The sequence below is a fragment of the Chanodichthys erythropterus genome, chromosome 13, assembly GCF_024489055.1.
Source record: "Chanodichthys erythropterus isolate Z2021 chromosome 13, ASM2448905v1, whole genome shotgun sequence".
Lineage (NCBI taxonomy): Eukaryota > Metazoa > Chordata > Actinopteri > Cypriniformes > Xenocyprididae > Chanodichthys > Chanodichthys erythropterus.
The window spans coordinates 52,811,765-52,831,357 of NC_090233.1; the positions used below are offsets into that span (position 1 = coordinate 52,811,765).

The 19,593-nt window shown below is 40.6% G+C and overlaps 1 protein-coding gene across 1 annotated transcript; it reads left to right on the forward strand.

Annotated features, from left to right (window-relative positions):
* Window positions 1–942: 942 nt before the first annotated feature.
* On the forward strand, window positions 943–19,593 carry LOC137035031 (cytosolic phospholipase A2 gamma-like). Its single transcript, XM_067408276.1, has 19 exons — window positions 943–1,027; window positions 1,235–1,378; window positions 6,079–6,144; window positions 6,840–7,009; window positions 7,681–7,773; window positions 9,293–9,397; window positions 10,868–11,010; window positions 11,272–11,479; window positions 12,012–12,114; window positions 12,193–12,333; window positions 12,711–12,776; window positions 12,863–12,922; window positions 13,132–13,260; window positions 13,458–13,601; window positions 13,769–13,846; window positions 13,929–14,083; window positions 17,530–17,695; window positions 17,777–17,921; window positions 18,867–19,593. The coding sequence occupies exons 1-19, from the start codon at window positions 943–945 to the stop codon at window positions 19,591–19,593; spliced, it is 2,928 nt and encodes a 975-aa protein (XP_067264377.1).

The window sequence follows — 19,593 nt, forward strand, 5'->3', positions numbered from 1 at the left end:
TAAAACTAGTACTAGGGAGGCTCTTGTGAAGCCTGTGACATGATGCAACTCTAGGGAGCCAGGATACTGAAATTAGCTGGAAAAACCTAGCTCGACCCAGAGGATCACCTTCAAGGTGACCTGAGCAGGGCCAACTACTTGGTAGCGAATCTAGAACTCTAGTACCATGGAGGCTCCTGTGGAGACTGCAATATGATATCAGTCTGCACCACTCTAGAGGACAAGGGGAGTACAGATCTCATATAACTAGATTGCCTAGAACACTCAACCTCGTGACTTGATGGTTACAATCAAGGAGCTTTCACAGGAGAGCCTGCTCTAAAAGGCCACAAGCTAGATAATGCTACTAACCAAAGCTCTAGAGAGCAGAGGCTTCAGCATAGTGCTTGCCACTTTTGAGAGGAAGCCTAACAACACCCAGAGGACATCCACAGTGGAGGCTTTCTAGGAAATAGCTTGCAAGTTGCAACACCTGGCTATTTGTCTGTTATTTGTCTATACCACTAGGGAACTGTAGCTCAGCATATCACATTTTATTCTAGTAACAAGAGGAATCCAGCTCAACCTAGACAGATTGAGGAGCCCACAGGGCCTGCAACTCGCATTGTTAGCCTAATGCAGAAGATGGGTCCCGGCCCAACGACTTTCACAGTGAGAAAAAGCTTACCAGGATCACCAGCTGCCAGCCTTGGGCTGGAGAGGCTCTCCTTTAGGAGCAGCCAACTCTGAGCTACTGCAGACAAGGAGATGCCTCTCCAGCCACGAGATAGTTTGAAAACTTCTCGTCTATAGGAGGCATTGGCATATATCCATGCTCATGAACCTCCTCTGCACCTGCATAATTTGCATGCTGATGTCCACGGATGTGGGTCAAATACAGATTCTTCAGGGGATGGAAATACATTTTGCAAATATTCAGAAGACGAATGTTATCAGTTGCTCATGGATCTGGTGGACATCAATCTCTCTGTTTTGAATGACAAAGATTCATCTGATCTCAATGTATCCATCAGAACAAAGCTGAACGGTAAGATTTTCCTAAGGTGTGCTACAAAATATATCATTAATGGCTTTTCAGCAACATTTAAGCAAGCTAATTGATGAAACCATAAATATGGATACATTAACATGCAAAAACATCCAAAACAACCACTAATTAATACAAGATACTGTACACAAACTAGAATTATACAGATAACAAGAACTCAATCTGCACATTCTCCTCTTTTTACAGAGCTCACCGGAGGCAAACATCAGCTGATTTTTCAAGAGGAAAAACTAAATCTCACTGATAAAGAAGCTGCAAAACAGTATATGAAACAATACACTGAGGATGTGTGTAATGATTTGAGTCATTGCTTCTGTTTCCGGCCTTTTGGTAAATTGAACTATCTTTACAATGTTAATTTGTATAATGTACTAAATTTTTGATTTTCAAGCCAGATTAATGTATAAACTGAAATGTGTTGATTCCATAAAGCTTCCCCTATTAGCATCAACAAAGACTGATGCCACAGAAAAACATTTAGACATCCAATGATGTACTTTAAAGCTGAAGAAACTATAATGAAACATCAAAAACTTTTCTCCAAAGAACCATGTAGTGAACTAAAAACATATACAGAATATAAAACAATATTGAAACCATTTACTGAATATAGTGATGATCTTGATCCTTTCACGGTATTATACACACAAAGAATTCACTCATTTAAAGGAATTAATCCTCTAGAAATCATCATTTACTCCCTCTCATGACATTCCAAACCCGTGACTTGTTTATTCTGTAGAACGCAACACCAGACTTTTTTAAATAAAATCTTGCTGCCTTTTTATTTATTGTAATGTTTGGGACTCGGAATGACAGAAATTATAAGGAGAGGATGACTGGTTTCACAACATTGCCAACACTATTTTATTCTCCTTTTTTTCATTCCTTCTCAACCAGAACATTGACTCTTGCAGCCTCTAGTGGGCTGGCCCAGTATTGCAGTCTGTGAACATTAACACTTATGACATTCATAATGACCACCAGAGTTCACACTAACCTAAAATGTACAGGATTTTAAACACATTAACTGATAATTACAAGTGCTGTATTTCTGGAATATAATTTAATATGTTAAACATGCTTCTGCATGTTTCAGTCTGTTCATTAAGCAATAAATTGCTGATCATTAATAATGAAATCAACCATAACACAGACTGAATTACAATTATAATTGCTGATTAAAATATTGTCTTACTTTGCTTCTGTTCCAATGAATTAATAAACCGTTCTCTAAAAATAAGGTTTTGTCCTGGTCATTTGATATCAAGCAGCACAAACACTCATTATTATAAAACTGATAGTTGTGGTCCTGGATGCTGATTGGACAATCCAGAGCTACAGTGTACAACCTCATATTAACCCTTTTTTCTAGCATTTTGGACATACAGTTTTTAAGTATTGATCAGTATTACAGTATTAATCTCTATTCATATGAGAAGAACAAGAAGATGACAGGAGAATACTACAGTAAGGATGACAGAACAATATGACACAAACATCAACAAGTATGAATTTATCTGAACAAGTAGCCAATGACTGTAGACAAGGATAAGTGTAAAGCAGTCAACTCATTTTTGGCACAAATGGAACCTCATAGTTGTGATGTAATTACTAATTAATAAGTACCAACTCAAGACAGTATGCTATTTTGGATACAGCCGATGAAGCTTTTCAAAACTTTGAATCAATTGAACCATGAATGGAGAAGATTACTCAATCAGCTCTGCTTCTACGGTGGTGAATCAGGTCATCGCTGTTCCAAGTGTCCTGTTAAACCTGCTGCCAACTCCTCTCCAAATTTGAGAGTGAGTTACATTTAATACTTTACAAATCAGTTTATGCTTGTCACTTCCCATGATTTTGTCAGTTGCTAATCAAGACAACCATTACTCTACTCAGCGCTAATAGATTCTGGAGCTGCTTCAAATGTGATTCATCAAGATTTAGTGAAGCAGTTGAATATTCCTACAACCAAATGTGAACCACCTGTTGCTGTTACTGCCGTTGAATATGGTCCCATCAGTAAAGGTCATATTACTCATCAAACACTCCCCATAAAAGAGTTGGCCTGCTTCACACTGAAGAAATCACTCTCTATGTCATATCATCACCACAAAACCCACTTATCCTATGATATCCTTGGTTATCTACTCACAATCACAGTTTTCATGGAGGGCCCATTGGTCACCTCATTGTCACACTCACTGTCTGGAACTGCCCACCAAACTTACAGTCTACACTACCCATCTACCCAAGAATCCTTTTTCATTACCAAATAACGTCCCTAATGAGTATGCTGACTTAGCCAAGGTATTTAGTAAAGACAAGGCCACCAAGTTGTTACCTTATCGCCCCTGGGACTGTGCCATCGACTTCCTTCCTAACACCTCTCCACATAAGAGCTGTGTTTAACCACTGTCCATTCCTGAAACAAAAGCCATGGAAGAATACATTGAAGAAGCCTTATCTTATGAATTTATTACATCCACCTCTCCTGCAACATCTGGGTTCTTCTTCGTTGACAAGAAAGACGGCGGCTTGAGACCTTGTATTGACTATCGACCACTCATCACAGTCACTGTTAAGAATCGCCATCCCTTGCCTCTTATTTCTTCCTATCTGGAGCCTGGTATTTCACTAAATTGGACCTCAGATCTGCCTACAATCTCATCAGAATCCGTAAGGGTTATGAATGGAAGACAGCTTTTCTCACCACCAGACGGCACTACTACAAGTAATTGGTTATGCCATATAAGCTGGCCAATGCACCTTCAGTTTTCCAGTCCTTTGATAATGAAGATTTCAAAGATGTCCTAAATCAGTATGTGATTGTCTACATAGACGATATCCTAATTTGGGGGCTCGTCCGGGATCGTTCCTCAGTATTGGGGAAGTTCTGGTAGTTAGCATAACTTGTTGTTTTGCTCTGAGGATGTGTGTGTCAAAACTAAGACTGACCGTCAGTTCTTGCTCACGATAATGTGTGTTGCAACTCGATTCCCAAAAGCAGTGCCATTGCGAAAAAATACTCCCAAAGCGGTCATTAAGGCATTGGTCAAATTATTTCTACTTTTGGTCTGCCCAAGATAGTGCAAACCAATCAGGGCACAAATTTTATGTCTAAGTTGTTCACTCAAACCTTGTGTTTACTGGGTATCAGTCATCGTACTTTCATCCATATCATCCTGAGAGTCAGGGTGTGGTTGAGAGATTTCACCAGACACTTATGTTAAAGAAGGCTATGTTAAAATAGTACTGCTGGGAGACAGGTAACGAATGGGACGAGGGTGTGCCATTTGTTCTTTTTGCTATTCATGAAACCACTCAGAAGTCTCTGCAATTTAGTCCAACTGAACTGGTGTTAGGACATAGTGTCCAAGGACCAATTAAAAGATCTTAAGGAACAAAGGCTGGGTCTTGACAACAGTTTAACACTAGAAGTCCCAGAGATTTGTAACCCTCCTTTAGCCAAGTGGATGCTAACTGGCTAGTCTTTTGGCTATCATTAGCATCAATTCATGTGTAAATATGGTCATATCTCTGTATAGAAAAATGTTTTAAGTTACCACTTGTAGTACACTTGAAACCATCTTTCAAACACTTTTAAAAATGGACTTATGATGTATTTCAAATATAAGATTAATATATAATGAATATATACAAAATGTATTTATAATATATTGCCAGGCAGTGCCAGGATTGTGAGTGATTGCTGGAATGTACTCACTCACTTTTTAATATTATTTGTAAATATGTGTACAAATGGTTGGTTTCCTTATTTTATTGTGTACTATTTTTATCAATAGATCTCAGCAACAAAGTAAAAAAAAACATGTGTGTTGATTTCTCCCTAAGATGGCAAAGTGAAACACAAGTTTCCTTGAAGTGGCTCAGCATGGCCCCACATTGTTTACATAACAAAAGCAACTGTTCACAGCTGATTAAGGATATTAGCCTAAAGACTTCCAGCCCATCGGCTGTCCTGCGGGTTTTATAGGTAGAAAAGCCAAATGGCTGCTCTCTGGGACTTCTAGTGTTAAGTCCTAGAAAAGAACATTCTTGATTATGTGGTCCGTTTTCGTGAATGAGTACAAGAAGCCTGTGCATGTGCTGTAGAAGCTCTTGCTGAAGCTCAGTCTAGCATGAAACATCATTTTGATAAAGCAGCAGTATCTCGTTCATTTTCAGTTGCTCCGAATGATCTTTTTGTCAAGGCCGAGAAATGTTACGTCAACCAAATTCCTGGGATACAATATTAGCCATTCAGGAGTTGAGAAGTATGATACCAAGGTAAAAGCTGTCACAGACTGGATCATACCCAGCACTATCAAGGTGTTACAATGATTTCTAGGCTTTGCTAACTTCTGCTGTAGATTCATCGTGACTTCAGTACCATAGCTGCAACTATCATCTCACTTCTTAAAGGAAAACCCAAGAAGTTATTATAGATGGAGGCCACTACATCAGCATTCAACAGGCTCAAGTCCAGTTTCACCACAGCTCCAATTCTTAGGAATCCAGACCACAGATACCTAGAATATAATAAGGACTACAAGCGTTTGAATCCTCACCAGGCAAGGTTTTCACTCATTTCAATTTCAGTCACAAGCTGTCCATGGAGCAAAAATAGTAAAGCAGATGCATTGACACGTATCCACGACTCTATCTAAACTATCTTGCCAACCTTTATCATCATCGCACCCATCCAGTTGGATATTATGGAAGAAATTCAACATGTCCAACATGTAGAGCCATCCCCTCTAGATGCCCAGCTGGAAAAATCTACATTCCATCCCTTGTTTTTAGACATCCTGAAATTAATCCCACCACTGCTTTGGTCAGAAATGTATTTTGGTGGCCCACATTATCTGCAGATGTCAATAATTATGTAACTGCTTGTCAGATCTGTGCTCAGTCACAAATACCTTGACAACTGCCTGCAGGACTTTTAGAACCACTACCTATTCCCCAACAACCCTGGTCAGACCTGTCCATTGACTTTGTCACTGATCCGCCTATCTCTTAAGGATTCACCACCATCATGGTCTCCAATGACCGCTATTCTAAGTCTTGTCATCTCATTGAATTGGAAGGTATACCCACTGCCATGGAAACTGCCCAAGTTCTGTTTAATCAAGTATTTAGAATTTATGGACTACCCGATGATATTGTTACTGATCGAAGGCAACAATTCACATCACGGGTTTGGAGAGCCTTTCGCAAACATTTAAACATCAATGTCAGTCTCACATCTGGCTATCAGCTAATGGACTTCCTCTGAAGAATTTTAATCAGGAAATTGGTAGATACTTGACATCGTACTGTCACCAGGAACAGGAAAAGTGGAGCATGTTCCTCCCATGGGCAGAGTATGCCCAAAATTCCTTCACACACTCTTCAACTGGTCTGGCCCCCTTCGAATGTGTCCTAGGATATCAACCTCCTCTATTCTCCTGGTCTGGGAAGCCATCTGAAGTGCCTGCCATAGATGATTGGATTAGAAGAAATGAAGAGGTCTGGGACAATGCTCATGTCCATCTCCAGTGAGCATTTCAATCTCAAAAGATTCAAGCTGATCGACACCGACATCCTCATCCTGAGTATCAGCCAGGTCAAATGGTGTGACTTTCCACTCGCGACTTACACCTGAAACTCCCTTGCTAGAAATTAAATCCATGGTACATTGGCCCTTTTAAGATTATATATCAAGTTAATTCTGTCATGTATCATTTAGAGTTGCCTGGTAATTACTGCATCTCTCATTCCTTTCATGTGTCCCTGAAACCAGCCCACTGCTCAATGAGTCCCGAAACCACTGATGAAGAACCTGCTCCACCACTTGGGATCAATGGAGCTCCTGTCTACCTAGTTCGAGAGATCCTAGATTTTTGCAGTAGGAGGGGTCAGATGCAATACCTTGTAGATTCGGAGGAATACGGCCCGGAGGAGAGATCATGGGTAGCAAATAAGTACATCAGTTCCTGTCTTGTAATTTCCTGTCACCCTGTATTTAAGCCATTTGTTATAACTGCCACATTGTGAAGTATTGCCAGTTCACTGCCTTACTAGCGTTTTTTTCCATGCCAAAGGGAGCTTTATTTGATCACTTTCTTTATATAATTTAATCACCGTTAAATAACAGATTATTTTCATCCTACTAAGAGAAACAAAGCAATTTGATGTTTAGTCACTGGTTTGATTTACTGACACACAGACAAAGAACATCTGACTGTACATGAATCATTAATATCACATCAGGCATTAGAATTAGAAGTTACTTACATGTTGCATTACTGTCGAATCCAGGCACTGCACAATATTTTGTAATCCTCAATGGCATGTTTATTGCTTGGTAGCTCGATCTGGTTTAGCACCACATAGGGCTATGTTACTTGTATGTCATGCACGAATCGGTGGGCGGGACTAAACAAGCAGTGATGAAGTAGGCGTTGATCTTCTTCTGCAGAGGCGGTGCTTGTTGCCCTTTGACGTCATAGATCCCCACCAAAACTGTCGTTTGCTGGGTCTGGTGTCAATAAAAGCTTTTATTGGACTAACAAGGAAGTTTTCAGCTCTAAAACTTACAGGATATTTTTATAGTATGATTAACCCCTCTTATATGTCAAAAGCTCAAGGAAAATTTGATTTCTCAGTTCATCACCCCTTTAAAATCTTCAGGAGCAATTGTTGAGCAGGGCTGGAGGAAGAGGAAGAGGAGGAAGGTAGATCTCCAGAAACAGGATTGGGCACCCCAACTGTAATCAATCAGGCAAAACAGCTCAGATTACTCAAACTATGCATTGTTTAGATGCAATGATAACTACATGTTTAAACCTGTGGACTTTTCGAAAATAAACTCTCTTAAAACACTTTTCACACTCTTTCTAGTTCATTTAGATGCAGAGGAGGTAATGTCTCCACAACACAAAACCATCCAAAAAGGTATTTTTGCTTGTGTATGTAAGTTTTAATTTTATTTTAACTGTTTTTTATCTATTACAGAAAGAAAGAAAGAAAGAAAGAAAGAAAGAAAGAAAGAAAGAAATCTGTACCAGCAAAGTACATGGAAAACTTTTTCCATTCCCTGGATTTCAGGTTTATCACCTCCACCTCCCACGCTAAAATCTAGACTTTCATAGTCCTATAAAAGAGGCTCTTCTGTCTGATCTGAGAGTCGACAGCTGCTGACTTGCTACTGATGAAGTCTCTAGATTTTATAAGCCTATTCAAAAACAGTGAGTATATGTTTTAAAGTTTTTACAACAGGGCAATTAATAGACTTAATATTATTATAAGTGACAACAGTATATGAATTAATGCATTTTTTTTTTTTTAGTAAAGAGCTTTAATTCATAATTAAAACTTCACCAAAATCAATGGCCTAATGCAAACTAGTAAATACTATAATTTCCACTGCTAGCAACTAACATTAAAAAAACACACACTATGAAGCATCAGTTAAGCGTTAGTAAATAGTCAATGAATCATTTATAAAACATTAATAGACATTAATAAGCAGTTTATAAATACAGCTATAAATGCTTTGTTCTTGATTTATAAGCATATCTTTAATGTGTTTAACTTTATTAATGTGTTAATATGTGTTAATAAAGCATTTATTAACACACTGAGTAACTATTACTATATGTCTAAATGATAAGATGTATAAATGTTTGTTTAAATAGTTTATTAATCATTTACTTCATTCACACTTTCTAAATGATTTTATGAACCGCTGACAACTCCTAAATAACTGGTTTGTAAATAGAAATGATAAATTGATCATTAATAAAGTATGAAAATACAATTATTAAACACATTATAGATATGCTTATAAATCAAGAACAAAGCATTTATAGCTGTATTTATAAACTGCTTATTAATGTATTTTAAAGCTTTATAAATGATTAATTGATTATTTACTAATGCTTAACTGATGCTTCATAGTGTGCAGTTATTATAAAGTGTTACCATAGATGTTAACATTAATGCTGACTTCATTGTTTTATAGATGAGTGCATCCAAACCCCAGGAAAGGTAATTCTGCTCAGATTTCTATGATTGAAGCTGTGCACTTCATTATATCACCTATAAGTACTGAACTGCATTACTTACACAATTAACGTCTATTACAAATTGAATAATTAAATACCCATTCAAAATACACTGAAGAGTTATTTAAATCAAAATGTATGAAAAAGCAGTATGTGATGTTAAATTCAGTCTGTCTCTGTCTCTGAGGTGAGAATCGAACACTCTCTGAATGAGAAGGAGAAGGAGTTTGTAGCCAGAAGGAGAAACGCTGTTCTAGAAAGCCTGCAGAAGCTTCAGATACACTGCAGTCAGGTAAAACCTTATTTATAGGCTACTTCATACAATGCAAAGCACAAATGAGTACACCCCCTCTGAACAAATACAAAAGATGTATTTTCTTTATGATCACTAATACAATTCATGTCATTAATAGCCATAAAATAAGTAAATTAGCCAATTTTTTTAAAATTAAGGATTGCAGAAATGAGTACACCCTAGATTTAATTCAACAAATGTATAACATTCCAGTATGTAGTATTCCCTCCATAATTGTGACCCTTCTTGGCACAGAGTGTACAAGTTGCAAGGTTAAACAGTATCAGCAGAGATTGAGTCAACTAGATCATTCACTGTGAAGGCCTCATCGACACGACAGCTCCTCAACAACCGTCCATACTGGCGTGATGAATACGATCCTCAACTGGATGGAACTGGAATAAATACTTTGACTGTTGCAATCCCATCGGACTTATGGTAGCTGCCAGAATCATTATAAAGCACCGTTCGCTGTTGGCCAGAGGAGAACTGGCCCCCTCAACTGAGTCTGGTTTCTCCATTTTAACACATTTTTGGCACCTGATGTCACCTGTTGGAGTTTGGGTTCCTTGCCACTGTCGCCTTTGGCTTGCTTAGTTGGGCACACTTGATATTTGATATTCAACAGTGTTTTGATCTGCCTGCATTGACATCATTGTATGCGAACTGAACTGAGCTGGATGATGACATCACTGTTTACTCCAGTGCTGATATAGATAAATTAACTAAATTAATAACTATTGATTCTTACAACTGAATGAATCAATACTGAATTTTTCTTAAAGATGGATAATGACACCATTTTCTTTAAGAGCTGCTATGCAGCCAAAATTATATACCAGTTATCACTGTAATGCTGCTTTGACACAATCTGTGACACAAAAGTGCTATATAAATAAAGGTGACTTGTCTTGTCTTTACTTGTTTAACTCCTGTATGATGAGCTCCTTAAATGGGGAATGTTGCTCAGCTTGTCTCTGCATCTTACTCTGTGAGAAAAACAGTCACTCTTTCATAGCTTTTGCTGGCTCTGAGACACTCGCTTGGTATTTCTCCTGCTCTTTGTCTAGCAAAAAAATCCCTCATCACTAAACGAAAGCTTAAAATGAAGGCCTGGTTATTTCAGGGGCCGTGTTACAAGTCCATTGTTTTTTAATTTCTGTTACTTTTGCTATATTTTATATTTTTAGGAGGGTATACTCATTTTTGCTACACCACATTTTATCACCTTGATAATAAGATTATTTTCTTGAATAATTCTGATATACTTCTGTGGTAACTGATTAAGCAGACTTGCTGGAACAGTATATCTCTAAAGAACCCTAACATTTCAGTAATTGCTGACTTTCAGAAGTTTCAGAGGGGGTGAACTAATTTATGCTGTGCGTTGTATATATGCCTGGCTATTCCTTTTTCAAACAATGTCATAACTGATAAACATCAAATGTCAAACTGTGTGTGTTTCAGGATGAGGTGCCAAACATTGCATTATTGGGTTCTGGAGGAGGAGAAAGAGCCATGGTGGCTTTGCTGGGATCCCTGGTTCAGCTCCAGAAAACAGTTCTTCTGGACTTCATCCTTTATCTGAGCGGAGTCTCTGGATCCACCTGGTACAAACCCTGAGAAATAACACTCACTCACACACACACACACACACGCACACTCACACACACACACACACACACACACACACACACACACACACACACACACACACACATTAACATCCCTAATGTCTACCCAGTGACCCTAAACCTACCCATCACAGAAAACTTACATTTTCAAAAAACATCATTCACTATGATTTAGTAATCGTAGTAAGTCAAAAATGTCAAAATTTTGACAAAAATGTCAAAATTGTTCCTCTGAAGGAGCATGGCCTGCTTATATAAGGAACCAGACTGGTCCACCAAACCAGAGACTGTGAAAGACAAGATCATCAAGAGACTCAGCAGTTCTAAAGTCAGCTGGAAAGAAGCATTTGCAAAACTGAAGAAATATTACAATGAGAAAGATGAAAACATATTCAGCTTGACTGACGTCTGGGCAGTGATGGTCGTCACAACATATGTGAAAGAGGTCTGTGCCACATACCTCAATGATCGTAATGAGGTGCTCGTTCAGACTTATATTTTAGTAGGCTATTGATGTGTATGCCACACTTGATTAAAAATAGGATTTTGTAAGTCATAATGATGAGAAACTCTCATAATCTCATTATATTGAGAAACTTTCTCATAATAATGACTTAGTAGTATGTCATAATGAGAACAATTCTCAAAATAATGGAAGATTGTAATTATTAGCCATAATGGCACTCAGCGACATCTGCTGGTCAAAGCCGTGTGAATGGGAGAACACAGCAGTTTATATATTTAATTAAATAAATAATATAATTTTACATTTTAATTTAAATAATAAACATTTGGACACAAAATATTGTTTTGAAATACAGTATTTTATTATCTAATTAAATTCAAATCTTCTGGAAAGAAATAAGTTTCTAGCAAGAGGTTTTCACTTGAGCTTGTTTGTGACTTAAGAAACTGTCTCAGGTCTCCCCTAAACTGACATGATAAATTACAGCTGTAATATATTTTTTTCTCTTCAGATAGACGAGCACACACTCACAGACCATTGGGACCAGCAGAGTAAAGACCCGTTTCCCATCTACACAGTCATCGACAAGGAATGCAAACAGCACAAAGATGGAGGTTTGTGTGTGAGAGAGAGAAAAACACAGAGTTAATGTGTTTGTTTCAGCTGTTATATAGACGTGTTTCTGTCTGCAGACCCCTGGTTTGAGTTCACTCCATATGAAGCAGGTTATTCTCTCACTGGAGCGTTTGTGAAAACCTCCAGCTTTGCCAGTCAGTTTGAAGATGGACATAAGATCGAGGACCAGCCTGAAATTGACATGCTGTACCTGCAATGTAACAAACTCTGTGTTAATAGAGAACTTATTAATATTTATCATGTCCACTTACATTGTACAGATTATCCATTATAAACTGTACATTAGAGAATACAGTAAAATAGATCAGTAGTCTCTGGGATGTAAATTGATCTGGAGATCAGGTCTGTCAAAACTGAAATATAAATATTACAATTAGAAATGTTGAAAAATTATTTAAAAAGCAATTTCACCAATACATTGAAGTGCTGCTTTCCAACATAAACTCATCATTACACAGCTCATTTTAGCTTAAAAATAAGAGCTTAAATAACAACTATGCATCAGACTGTATGTATTACACATTTTATTTTTGTTTACTGTAAATACTTTTAAACTTAAATGTGTTTTCTGCAGCTCTGTGTGGCAGCGTTTTAGCTGATGGAGATGAGAACAAGAAATTCCTCTGGGAACGAATAAAAGGTGCAGCTTAATTTGTTCTCAAGATTCATTTCTGTATAAAGCTGACAGTCATCATGTAAACTTGAATTCCAATTGATCTCCCCCAGAGTTCCTTCATCATTTCCTGCAAGAAAGAAAAACAGGGATATTTGAGGAAATAAAGAAAGGTAAAACTTTTCTTACTGCTTTTATTTATTGACAAACTGATCTATCTTTTGTGTCTAATGATCTGTTAATTCTACCTTCTGATAAATAATAAGTTAAACTCTTTAATGATGAAAAATAAAAGTGAGCTATAATGATGATTATCACCTGAAAACACCTGATGTCATAAATTTGGGGACGGAAAGACATTTTGCATGTTTGTTTTCTTCAGGAGATCCAAAATCCCCACCTGTAGATGAATGTTATCAGGTGCTCAAGGATCTGGTGGACATGAATCTCTCTGTTTTGAATGGCATCGATCCGTCTGCTCACGATAAATCCATCAGAACAAATCTGAACAGTAAGATTGTGTGCTAGAAAATGGCTTTTCAGCAACATTTAAAATGTAAAACAAACTACAAATTGATGAAACAACAATATGGATAGAATAAGAACTGTTTTGGCATACAAAAACTTTAATAACATAATATACACAAACTAATTTTACCTGCATCAGATAACAAGAATCTCAATCTGCACATTCTCCTCTTTTTACAGAGCTCACTGGAGGCAAAAATCAGCTGATTTTTAAAGAGGAAAAACTGAATCTCACTGATAAAGAAGCTGCAAAGCGGTATATGAAACAATACACTGAGGATGTGTGTAATGATTTGTATCATTGCTTTCGTTTCTGGCCTGAAAGTAGGTTGAACTGTCCTTACAATGTGTTGATTTGTATAATGTACTTAATTTTGGATTTTCAAGCCAGATTAATTTTAACTAATTCAATCAACTGAAAACATACAAAATATAAAACAATATCAGAACCATTCCCTGAGTTTAAGAACCACTGTGTATATGTTTTACAGATATTTGGATAAGAATTTTCATATGCATGGCTCAGTGGAAATGGGGCAGGAATAATAACTTCCTCCACAACATGAAAGGTGAGAACAGAAACTCAAATTGACAGGTGCTGACTGGAAATTCATTGTGAATAATACTGTATTATAATGCTGTGATTCTCAGATGAAGCAGTGCCCTCCACTCTTCAGGAAACTGAGACGAGAGACTATGAAGATGGTGGACTGTTGCTGAACTCACCCTACTTCTCAGTGCTGAGAAAAGAGAGAGACATCGACCTCATCATTTCACTGGATTTCAGTGATGGTGATCCTTTCACGGTATTATACGCACAAAGAATTCACACATTTAAAGGAATAAATCCCCTAGAAATCATCATTATGACATTCCATAACCGTGACTTGTTTATTCTGTAGAACACAACACTTCTTTAAAATAATCTTGCTGCTTTTTTTCCTCATGACATTAATGCCCTCCAGAGTTCACACTAACCTAAAATGATCTGTATGAATTCTGTATTGAATGTCTAGGGGAAAGACGCTTTATTGTCCCTCGGGGATGCAGAGTGTGAACACTGTGAAACATTTCCCATTAAAGTGCTCTGCTCCAGGCTTGCATATGTCAAGAGATCAAGAGCATGCCTGAGCATCCTCGACATTACATTCTTGGGGCTTGCGTGTCGATCTAGTGAAGGGCAAGAGACGGGTCCTCCTCATTCTCTTGCTCTTTCACCAGAACACGTGTTCCTCGAGCTTTTGAAGTGTGCCCCGGCGCTTCTTCAGACCAGGCTGAAGACACAAGCTCTCTTGGGGAAATGGTCTTCGAGTGCGCTGCCTCTGTGCGTTCATTACATGACGACAGATCGTACAATGAGCTTCACGAGGTTATCACCCACGTGTGAACAATCTTCAGTTAGACTGGCCACAGGAACAAGAGTTAAATTAGACGACAAGATTTCTGTCGGGTGGCTAAGAGGAAACCTCAGAGAGATGGTCCCTCCCCTTTTTCCAGATCCTTATGGAATAACCCATACTCCTCTTGTGTCTTTGTGCCCTCAACTTCTATTTATTCAACAATCGTCAGTGCGAAGGCACAGGGGTACTGTCAGGACACAGATGGAGGCAGACAGGTAAGTGTAAAACAGGATGTTTATTAGAACAGAGGCACAGAAACTGGCAGACAGAGGCACAAGCACTTTAGAACAGTCACTTAGCTGAAATGGTAATAGTATAATGTCCCTTTGCAGGAATGAAATCAACAATGGAATAGAGAACAGACCAAAGAAGATCCGGATGGCTCAGATAAGTAGCAGGTAAGTAGTCCAGGTACGTAGGTTGAGACCAGACACAGAAGTGCAGGGAATGTGAGTCTTTATAGTGTGTCTGATGATGTGCAGGTGATTAGAACTCGGGAGACTGTGAATGAGTGGGTGGAGCATGAAGATCTGGTGACGATGTGTTGGTGTTGGTGGGTGCTGGCTGTGACTCTGTGACAGTACCCCCTACTCCACGGGCGGCTCCTTAAGACCGGAAGGGGCGAGGGTCTACCTCTACCCCGGGGAGCAGGGCAGTCCGGATGTTCAGAGTGGAATTGTGTGAGGAACGTGGGGTCAAGGATGTCCTGTCGGTTGACCCAGGAGTGTTCCTCCTCCCAGTGGACAAGGTACTCCAGTCGGGGACCCTGTCGTCGCGAGTCGAGGATGGCCCGCACTCGGTAAATGGAGTAGATGGTAGCTGCTGACATGAGCTGAGTCCCAAACTCTCTCACTCTGCTGGAACCAGTGGTTGACAGTTGGAACCTTGGAGGGCTCACCTGACCAGGGGAAGAGAGGTGGTTGATAGCCCAGGATGCACTGGAATGAGGTGAGCCCTGTGGAGGTCTGTCAAAGGGAGTAATGGGCATATTCCACCCAGGGGAGGAATTGGCTCAAGCTGTCCTGGTTCCGGTGGCAATATAACCTCAGGTATCTCCCAGTTTTCTGGATCTTGCCATTGGTCTGCGGATGGTATCTGGATGATAGGCTCACTGACACTCCTAAGAGCTTGAAGAAGGCTTGCCAAACTCTGGATATGAACTGAGGTCCGTGGTGGAAGACGTTGGTGAACAATGCTTCGGCAGCTTCAAATGCCGTGGGAAGACCCTTTAGGGGGACAAGCTTACAGGCCTTGGAGAACTGATCCACTATTACCAACACACAGGTGTAATTATTCGATGATGGGAGATCTGTCATGAAGTCTATTCCCAGGTGAGACCAAGGTCTGCGAGGAATCGGTAATGGGACCAGCTTACCCTCGGAAAGTCTCCTAGGGGTGTTGGCAATGGCACAGACTGAGCACCCTCTGATGTACCGGGAGATATCCTGAGTCATGGAGGGCCACTAGTAGTGTTGACGCAGGAGCAAGAGAGTAAGCAAACTGCCTGGGTCTCCAGAGCCCGGAGATGTGTGAGATAAGTCCATGAGGGGCTGGTGATGGGCCGGTGAACATAGAGGAGCCCCTCAGGACCTCCTCGTGGAGCAGGTGGAGAGATTAGCTTGGGAAAAGTGTTAGTTGATAGACCACAGAATAGGGCTGACGATCATGGCTGGAGGGAGGACGGGATTTGGAGAGGAGAATTCTGGATCGGGCTGGTGCAAACGGGACAGGGAGTCCGCCTTACAATTCTTGTTTCCAGGGCAATAGGATACCATGAAATTAAACCTGGTGAAGAAGAGAGCCTAGCAGGCCTGGTGAGGGTTTAGTCACTTCGCTTCTCCCAATGTCATAGTTTTGCTCCGCTGGGGATAGCTTCTTGGAGTAGACGGCGCATGGATGGAGTTGTGGAGGATCACCCTGCCACTGTAACAACACCGCCCGACCCCGGTGAATGAGGCGTCATCTTCAACGACGAATGGGAGATCAGGATTGGGGTGTACCAGAATCGGAACGGTGAGGAAAGCTTCCTGGAGCTGGTGGAAGGCCTCTTGGGCAGATGGAGTCCAGGACAGAGACTTTGGCCGACCCTTGAGGAGCGATGTGATCTGACTCTGTGACAGGTACATGATGATGCCCCAGGTGGAAGAGATCTCTTCTCTGGTTGTGCATCATCATTAAAAAAGCCTGTACTTCTCTCCAGACCATGCAGAACAACATCGTCTAGGGAAGCTTTTTAGGCAGCGGTCAGGCTGGTGCTGCCCTGACCACCATGCCATTGTTGCAGCCATACGAAAATGATGGACCTGAGATCGTTGAAACCCCTTTGAACCACTAGAGTCAGCGCCAGTCAAGCTTCTGACTCTTAAGATGGTTTTCCTTATGGCTATCTCATCATTAAAGAGGATTTGCAGAATCTGTCGGTTCCACCATCCTGCTTAGATTTTGCCCCAGGATTGGTTAAGGCCATTTTGCACCCACACCCAGATATCTTCCAAAAGTTTAATTTTCGACCATACATCTGGTCATCCTTGAAGACTTCTGTCCTTCACTTTTCACTTAGCCAGAGCATGAGAGATTCCACTTACTGTGTCCAGTTTGTGCTCTTCAGATTTACGTCCACCGCACTAGCCAGAGGTGTGAGTCAGAGCAGCTGTTCATCTGAAAACCATTAAATAACCATTTTAAAATAAGTGCAAGAGTTTTCATTTATGATACCTAGAGAGTGCTATCTGTTAACATTTTCATTTATATCAGAGGGTGGTTCTCATCCTGATGATTTCAGTGAATAACTACTTAAATTTAAACATCTAACTCTTTTAATCAAACAATATTGTGATGCTTTTCCACTGCAGACAGTGAAGGAAGCTGCTGAGATGTGTAAGGAACTAAAGATCCCTTTCCCTGAGGTCAACATTCCCAGTGGACACTCAGAGAAACCGAAGGACTTCTATGTGTTCAAAGGCCAAAACACTCCAACCGTGATCCACATCCCTCTCTTTAATGTGGTCAACTGTGGAGGCAAGTTAAAGTCTTACAATGTCCTGAATGAAACTGAAATATCAACTGTGTTCTGATTTAAGTGTGTTCATGTTTCTTCAGATGATATTGAGGCCTACCAAAAAAAATATCACACTTTTCAAGGTCCTTACAGCGGTGAGATGATCACTGATCTTATAGAGGTCGCTGGAAAAAACATCACAAACAACAAAGACAAGCTGCTGGAGCAGATAGGCCTCGCCATAGGGCAAAAAATACACTAATAATGAATAATAAATATCAGTGGTGTGCAGCGTTCTTAAAAGTTCTCACTCTTTCTTTTGTTTTTCAAATGTAAATTCATGTTTACAGCTACACTACTCAGATTTATCATCTGAACGGAGCAATATGTTAATTTTCTGTTTAATATGTTAAACTTTTTTTCTGCATGTTTCAATCTGTTCAGTAAGCAATAAATTGCTGATCATTAATAATCAAATCTACACAGACTGAATTACAATTATAATTGCTGATTAAAATATTGTCTTACTTTGCTTCTGTTCCAATGAATTAATAAACCGTTCTCTAAAAATAAGGTTTTGTCCTGGTCATTTGATATCAAACAGCACAAACGCTCATTATTATAAAACTGATAGTTGTGGTCCTGGATGCTGATTGGACAATCCAGAACTACAGTTTACAACCTCATTGTCACGATCACCGTCTGCTCCTGTCAGTTCCCGGACTACACTTCCCACAATCCTCCCTGTCAGTCACACGTTCACTCCACACCAATCACCTGTTGCCACATACAGCCTAGCACACTACACTGATCACCACACCCAGCTGCAGCTCATTACCAGGACTATAAAGGACACACCACCTCACCGCAAAGTATTGTTAACTGTTGTTGTCAATTCCGAGTGTTTCCCTGTATTCCCTGTCTGCCTGTTGCTTGTTACCGTTCCTTGTTACCGTTCCTTGTTACCGTTCCTGCCTGTTCCCTGTTTATTGACCCATTGCTGCCTGTCCTGACCCTTGCTTTGTATAACGACGTGTGAGTGATATCTGCCAGTCCCGACCTCTGCCTGTACCTGGATTGCGATTCTGTTTACCCTCTGCTGTACCTGTCCAGAATCATGTCACGTCGCTGGTCCTGTCCGAGAGCGGAGAGGATTGCGTTCCAGCATGAATGATCCTCCACTGACTACAGCACGAGCAGCTGGCATTCCGAAACCCACGCCGACCGCTCAAGTCAGCCGGCCACTTCACTCTCAAGTCAGCCGGCCACTTCACTCTCAAGTCAGCCGGCCACTTCGCTCTCAAGTCAGCCGGCCACTTCGCACCCAAGCCGGCCGACCGCTTCGCACTCAAGTTCGCCGGCTGCAGCGCTCTCAAGTTCACCGGCTGTAAGGGGCGTTCCAGCCACTAAGTCCGCTCCAGAAACCACTCCAGCCGGTGAACCATTGCCTCACTCTCTGAGGAGGAGGAGGATGAGGAAGAAGGCGTCCTCCTCTCCTCAAGATGCAGACGTCCTTCAAGAGGCCGCTGTGGACCTGGAGATCACTCCAAAGGCTTCTCTTACTCCGCCCAAACTACTGACTCTGCCTGCGCCGCCCAGGCTTCTTGCCCTGCCGGCACCACCTGAATTCCTTGCCCTGCCTGCGCCACCTAAGCACCTTGCCCTGCCGGCGCCACCTGAATTCCTTGGCCTGCCTGCGCCGCCTAAGCACCTTGCTCTGCCGGCACCACCTGAATTCCTTGCCTTGCCGGCGCCACCTAAGCACCTTGCCTTGCCAGCGCCACCTAAGCGCCTTACCCTGTCGGCGCCACCTGAATTCCTTGCCCTGCCGGCACCACCCAAGCTCCTTGGCCATCAACCCGCTACGTCCTCCGTTGATTTCCCCAAGAACTTTTTTTGGGGGGGGCAGTATATCTAG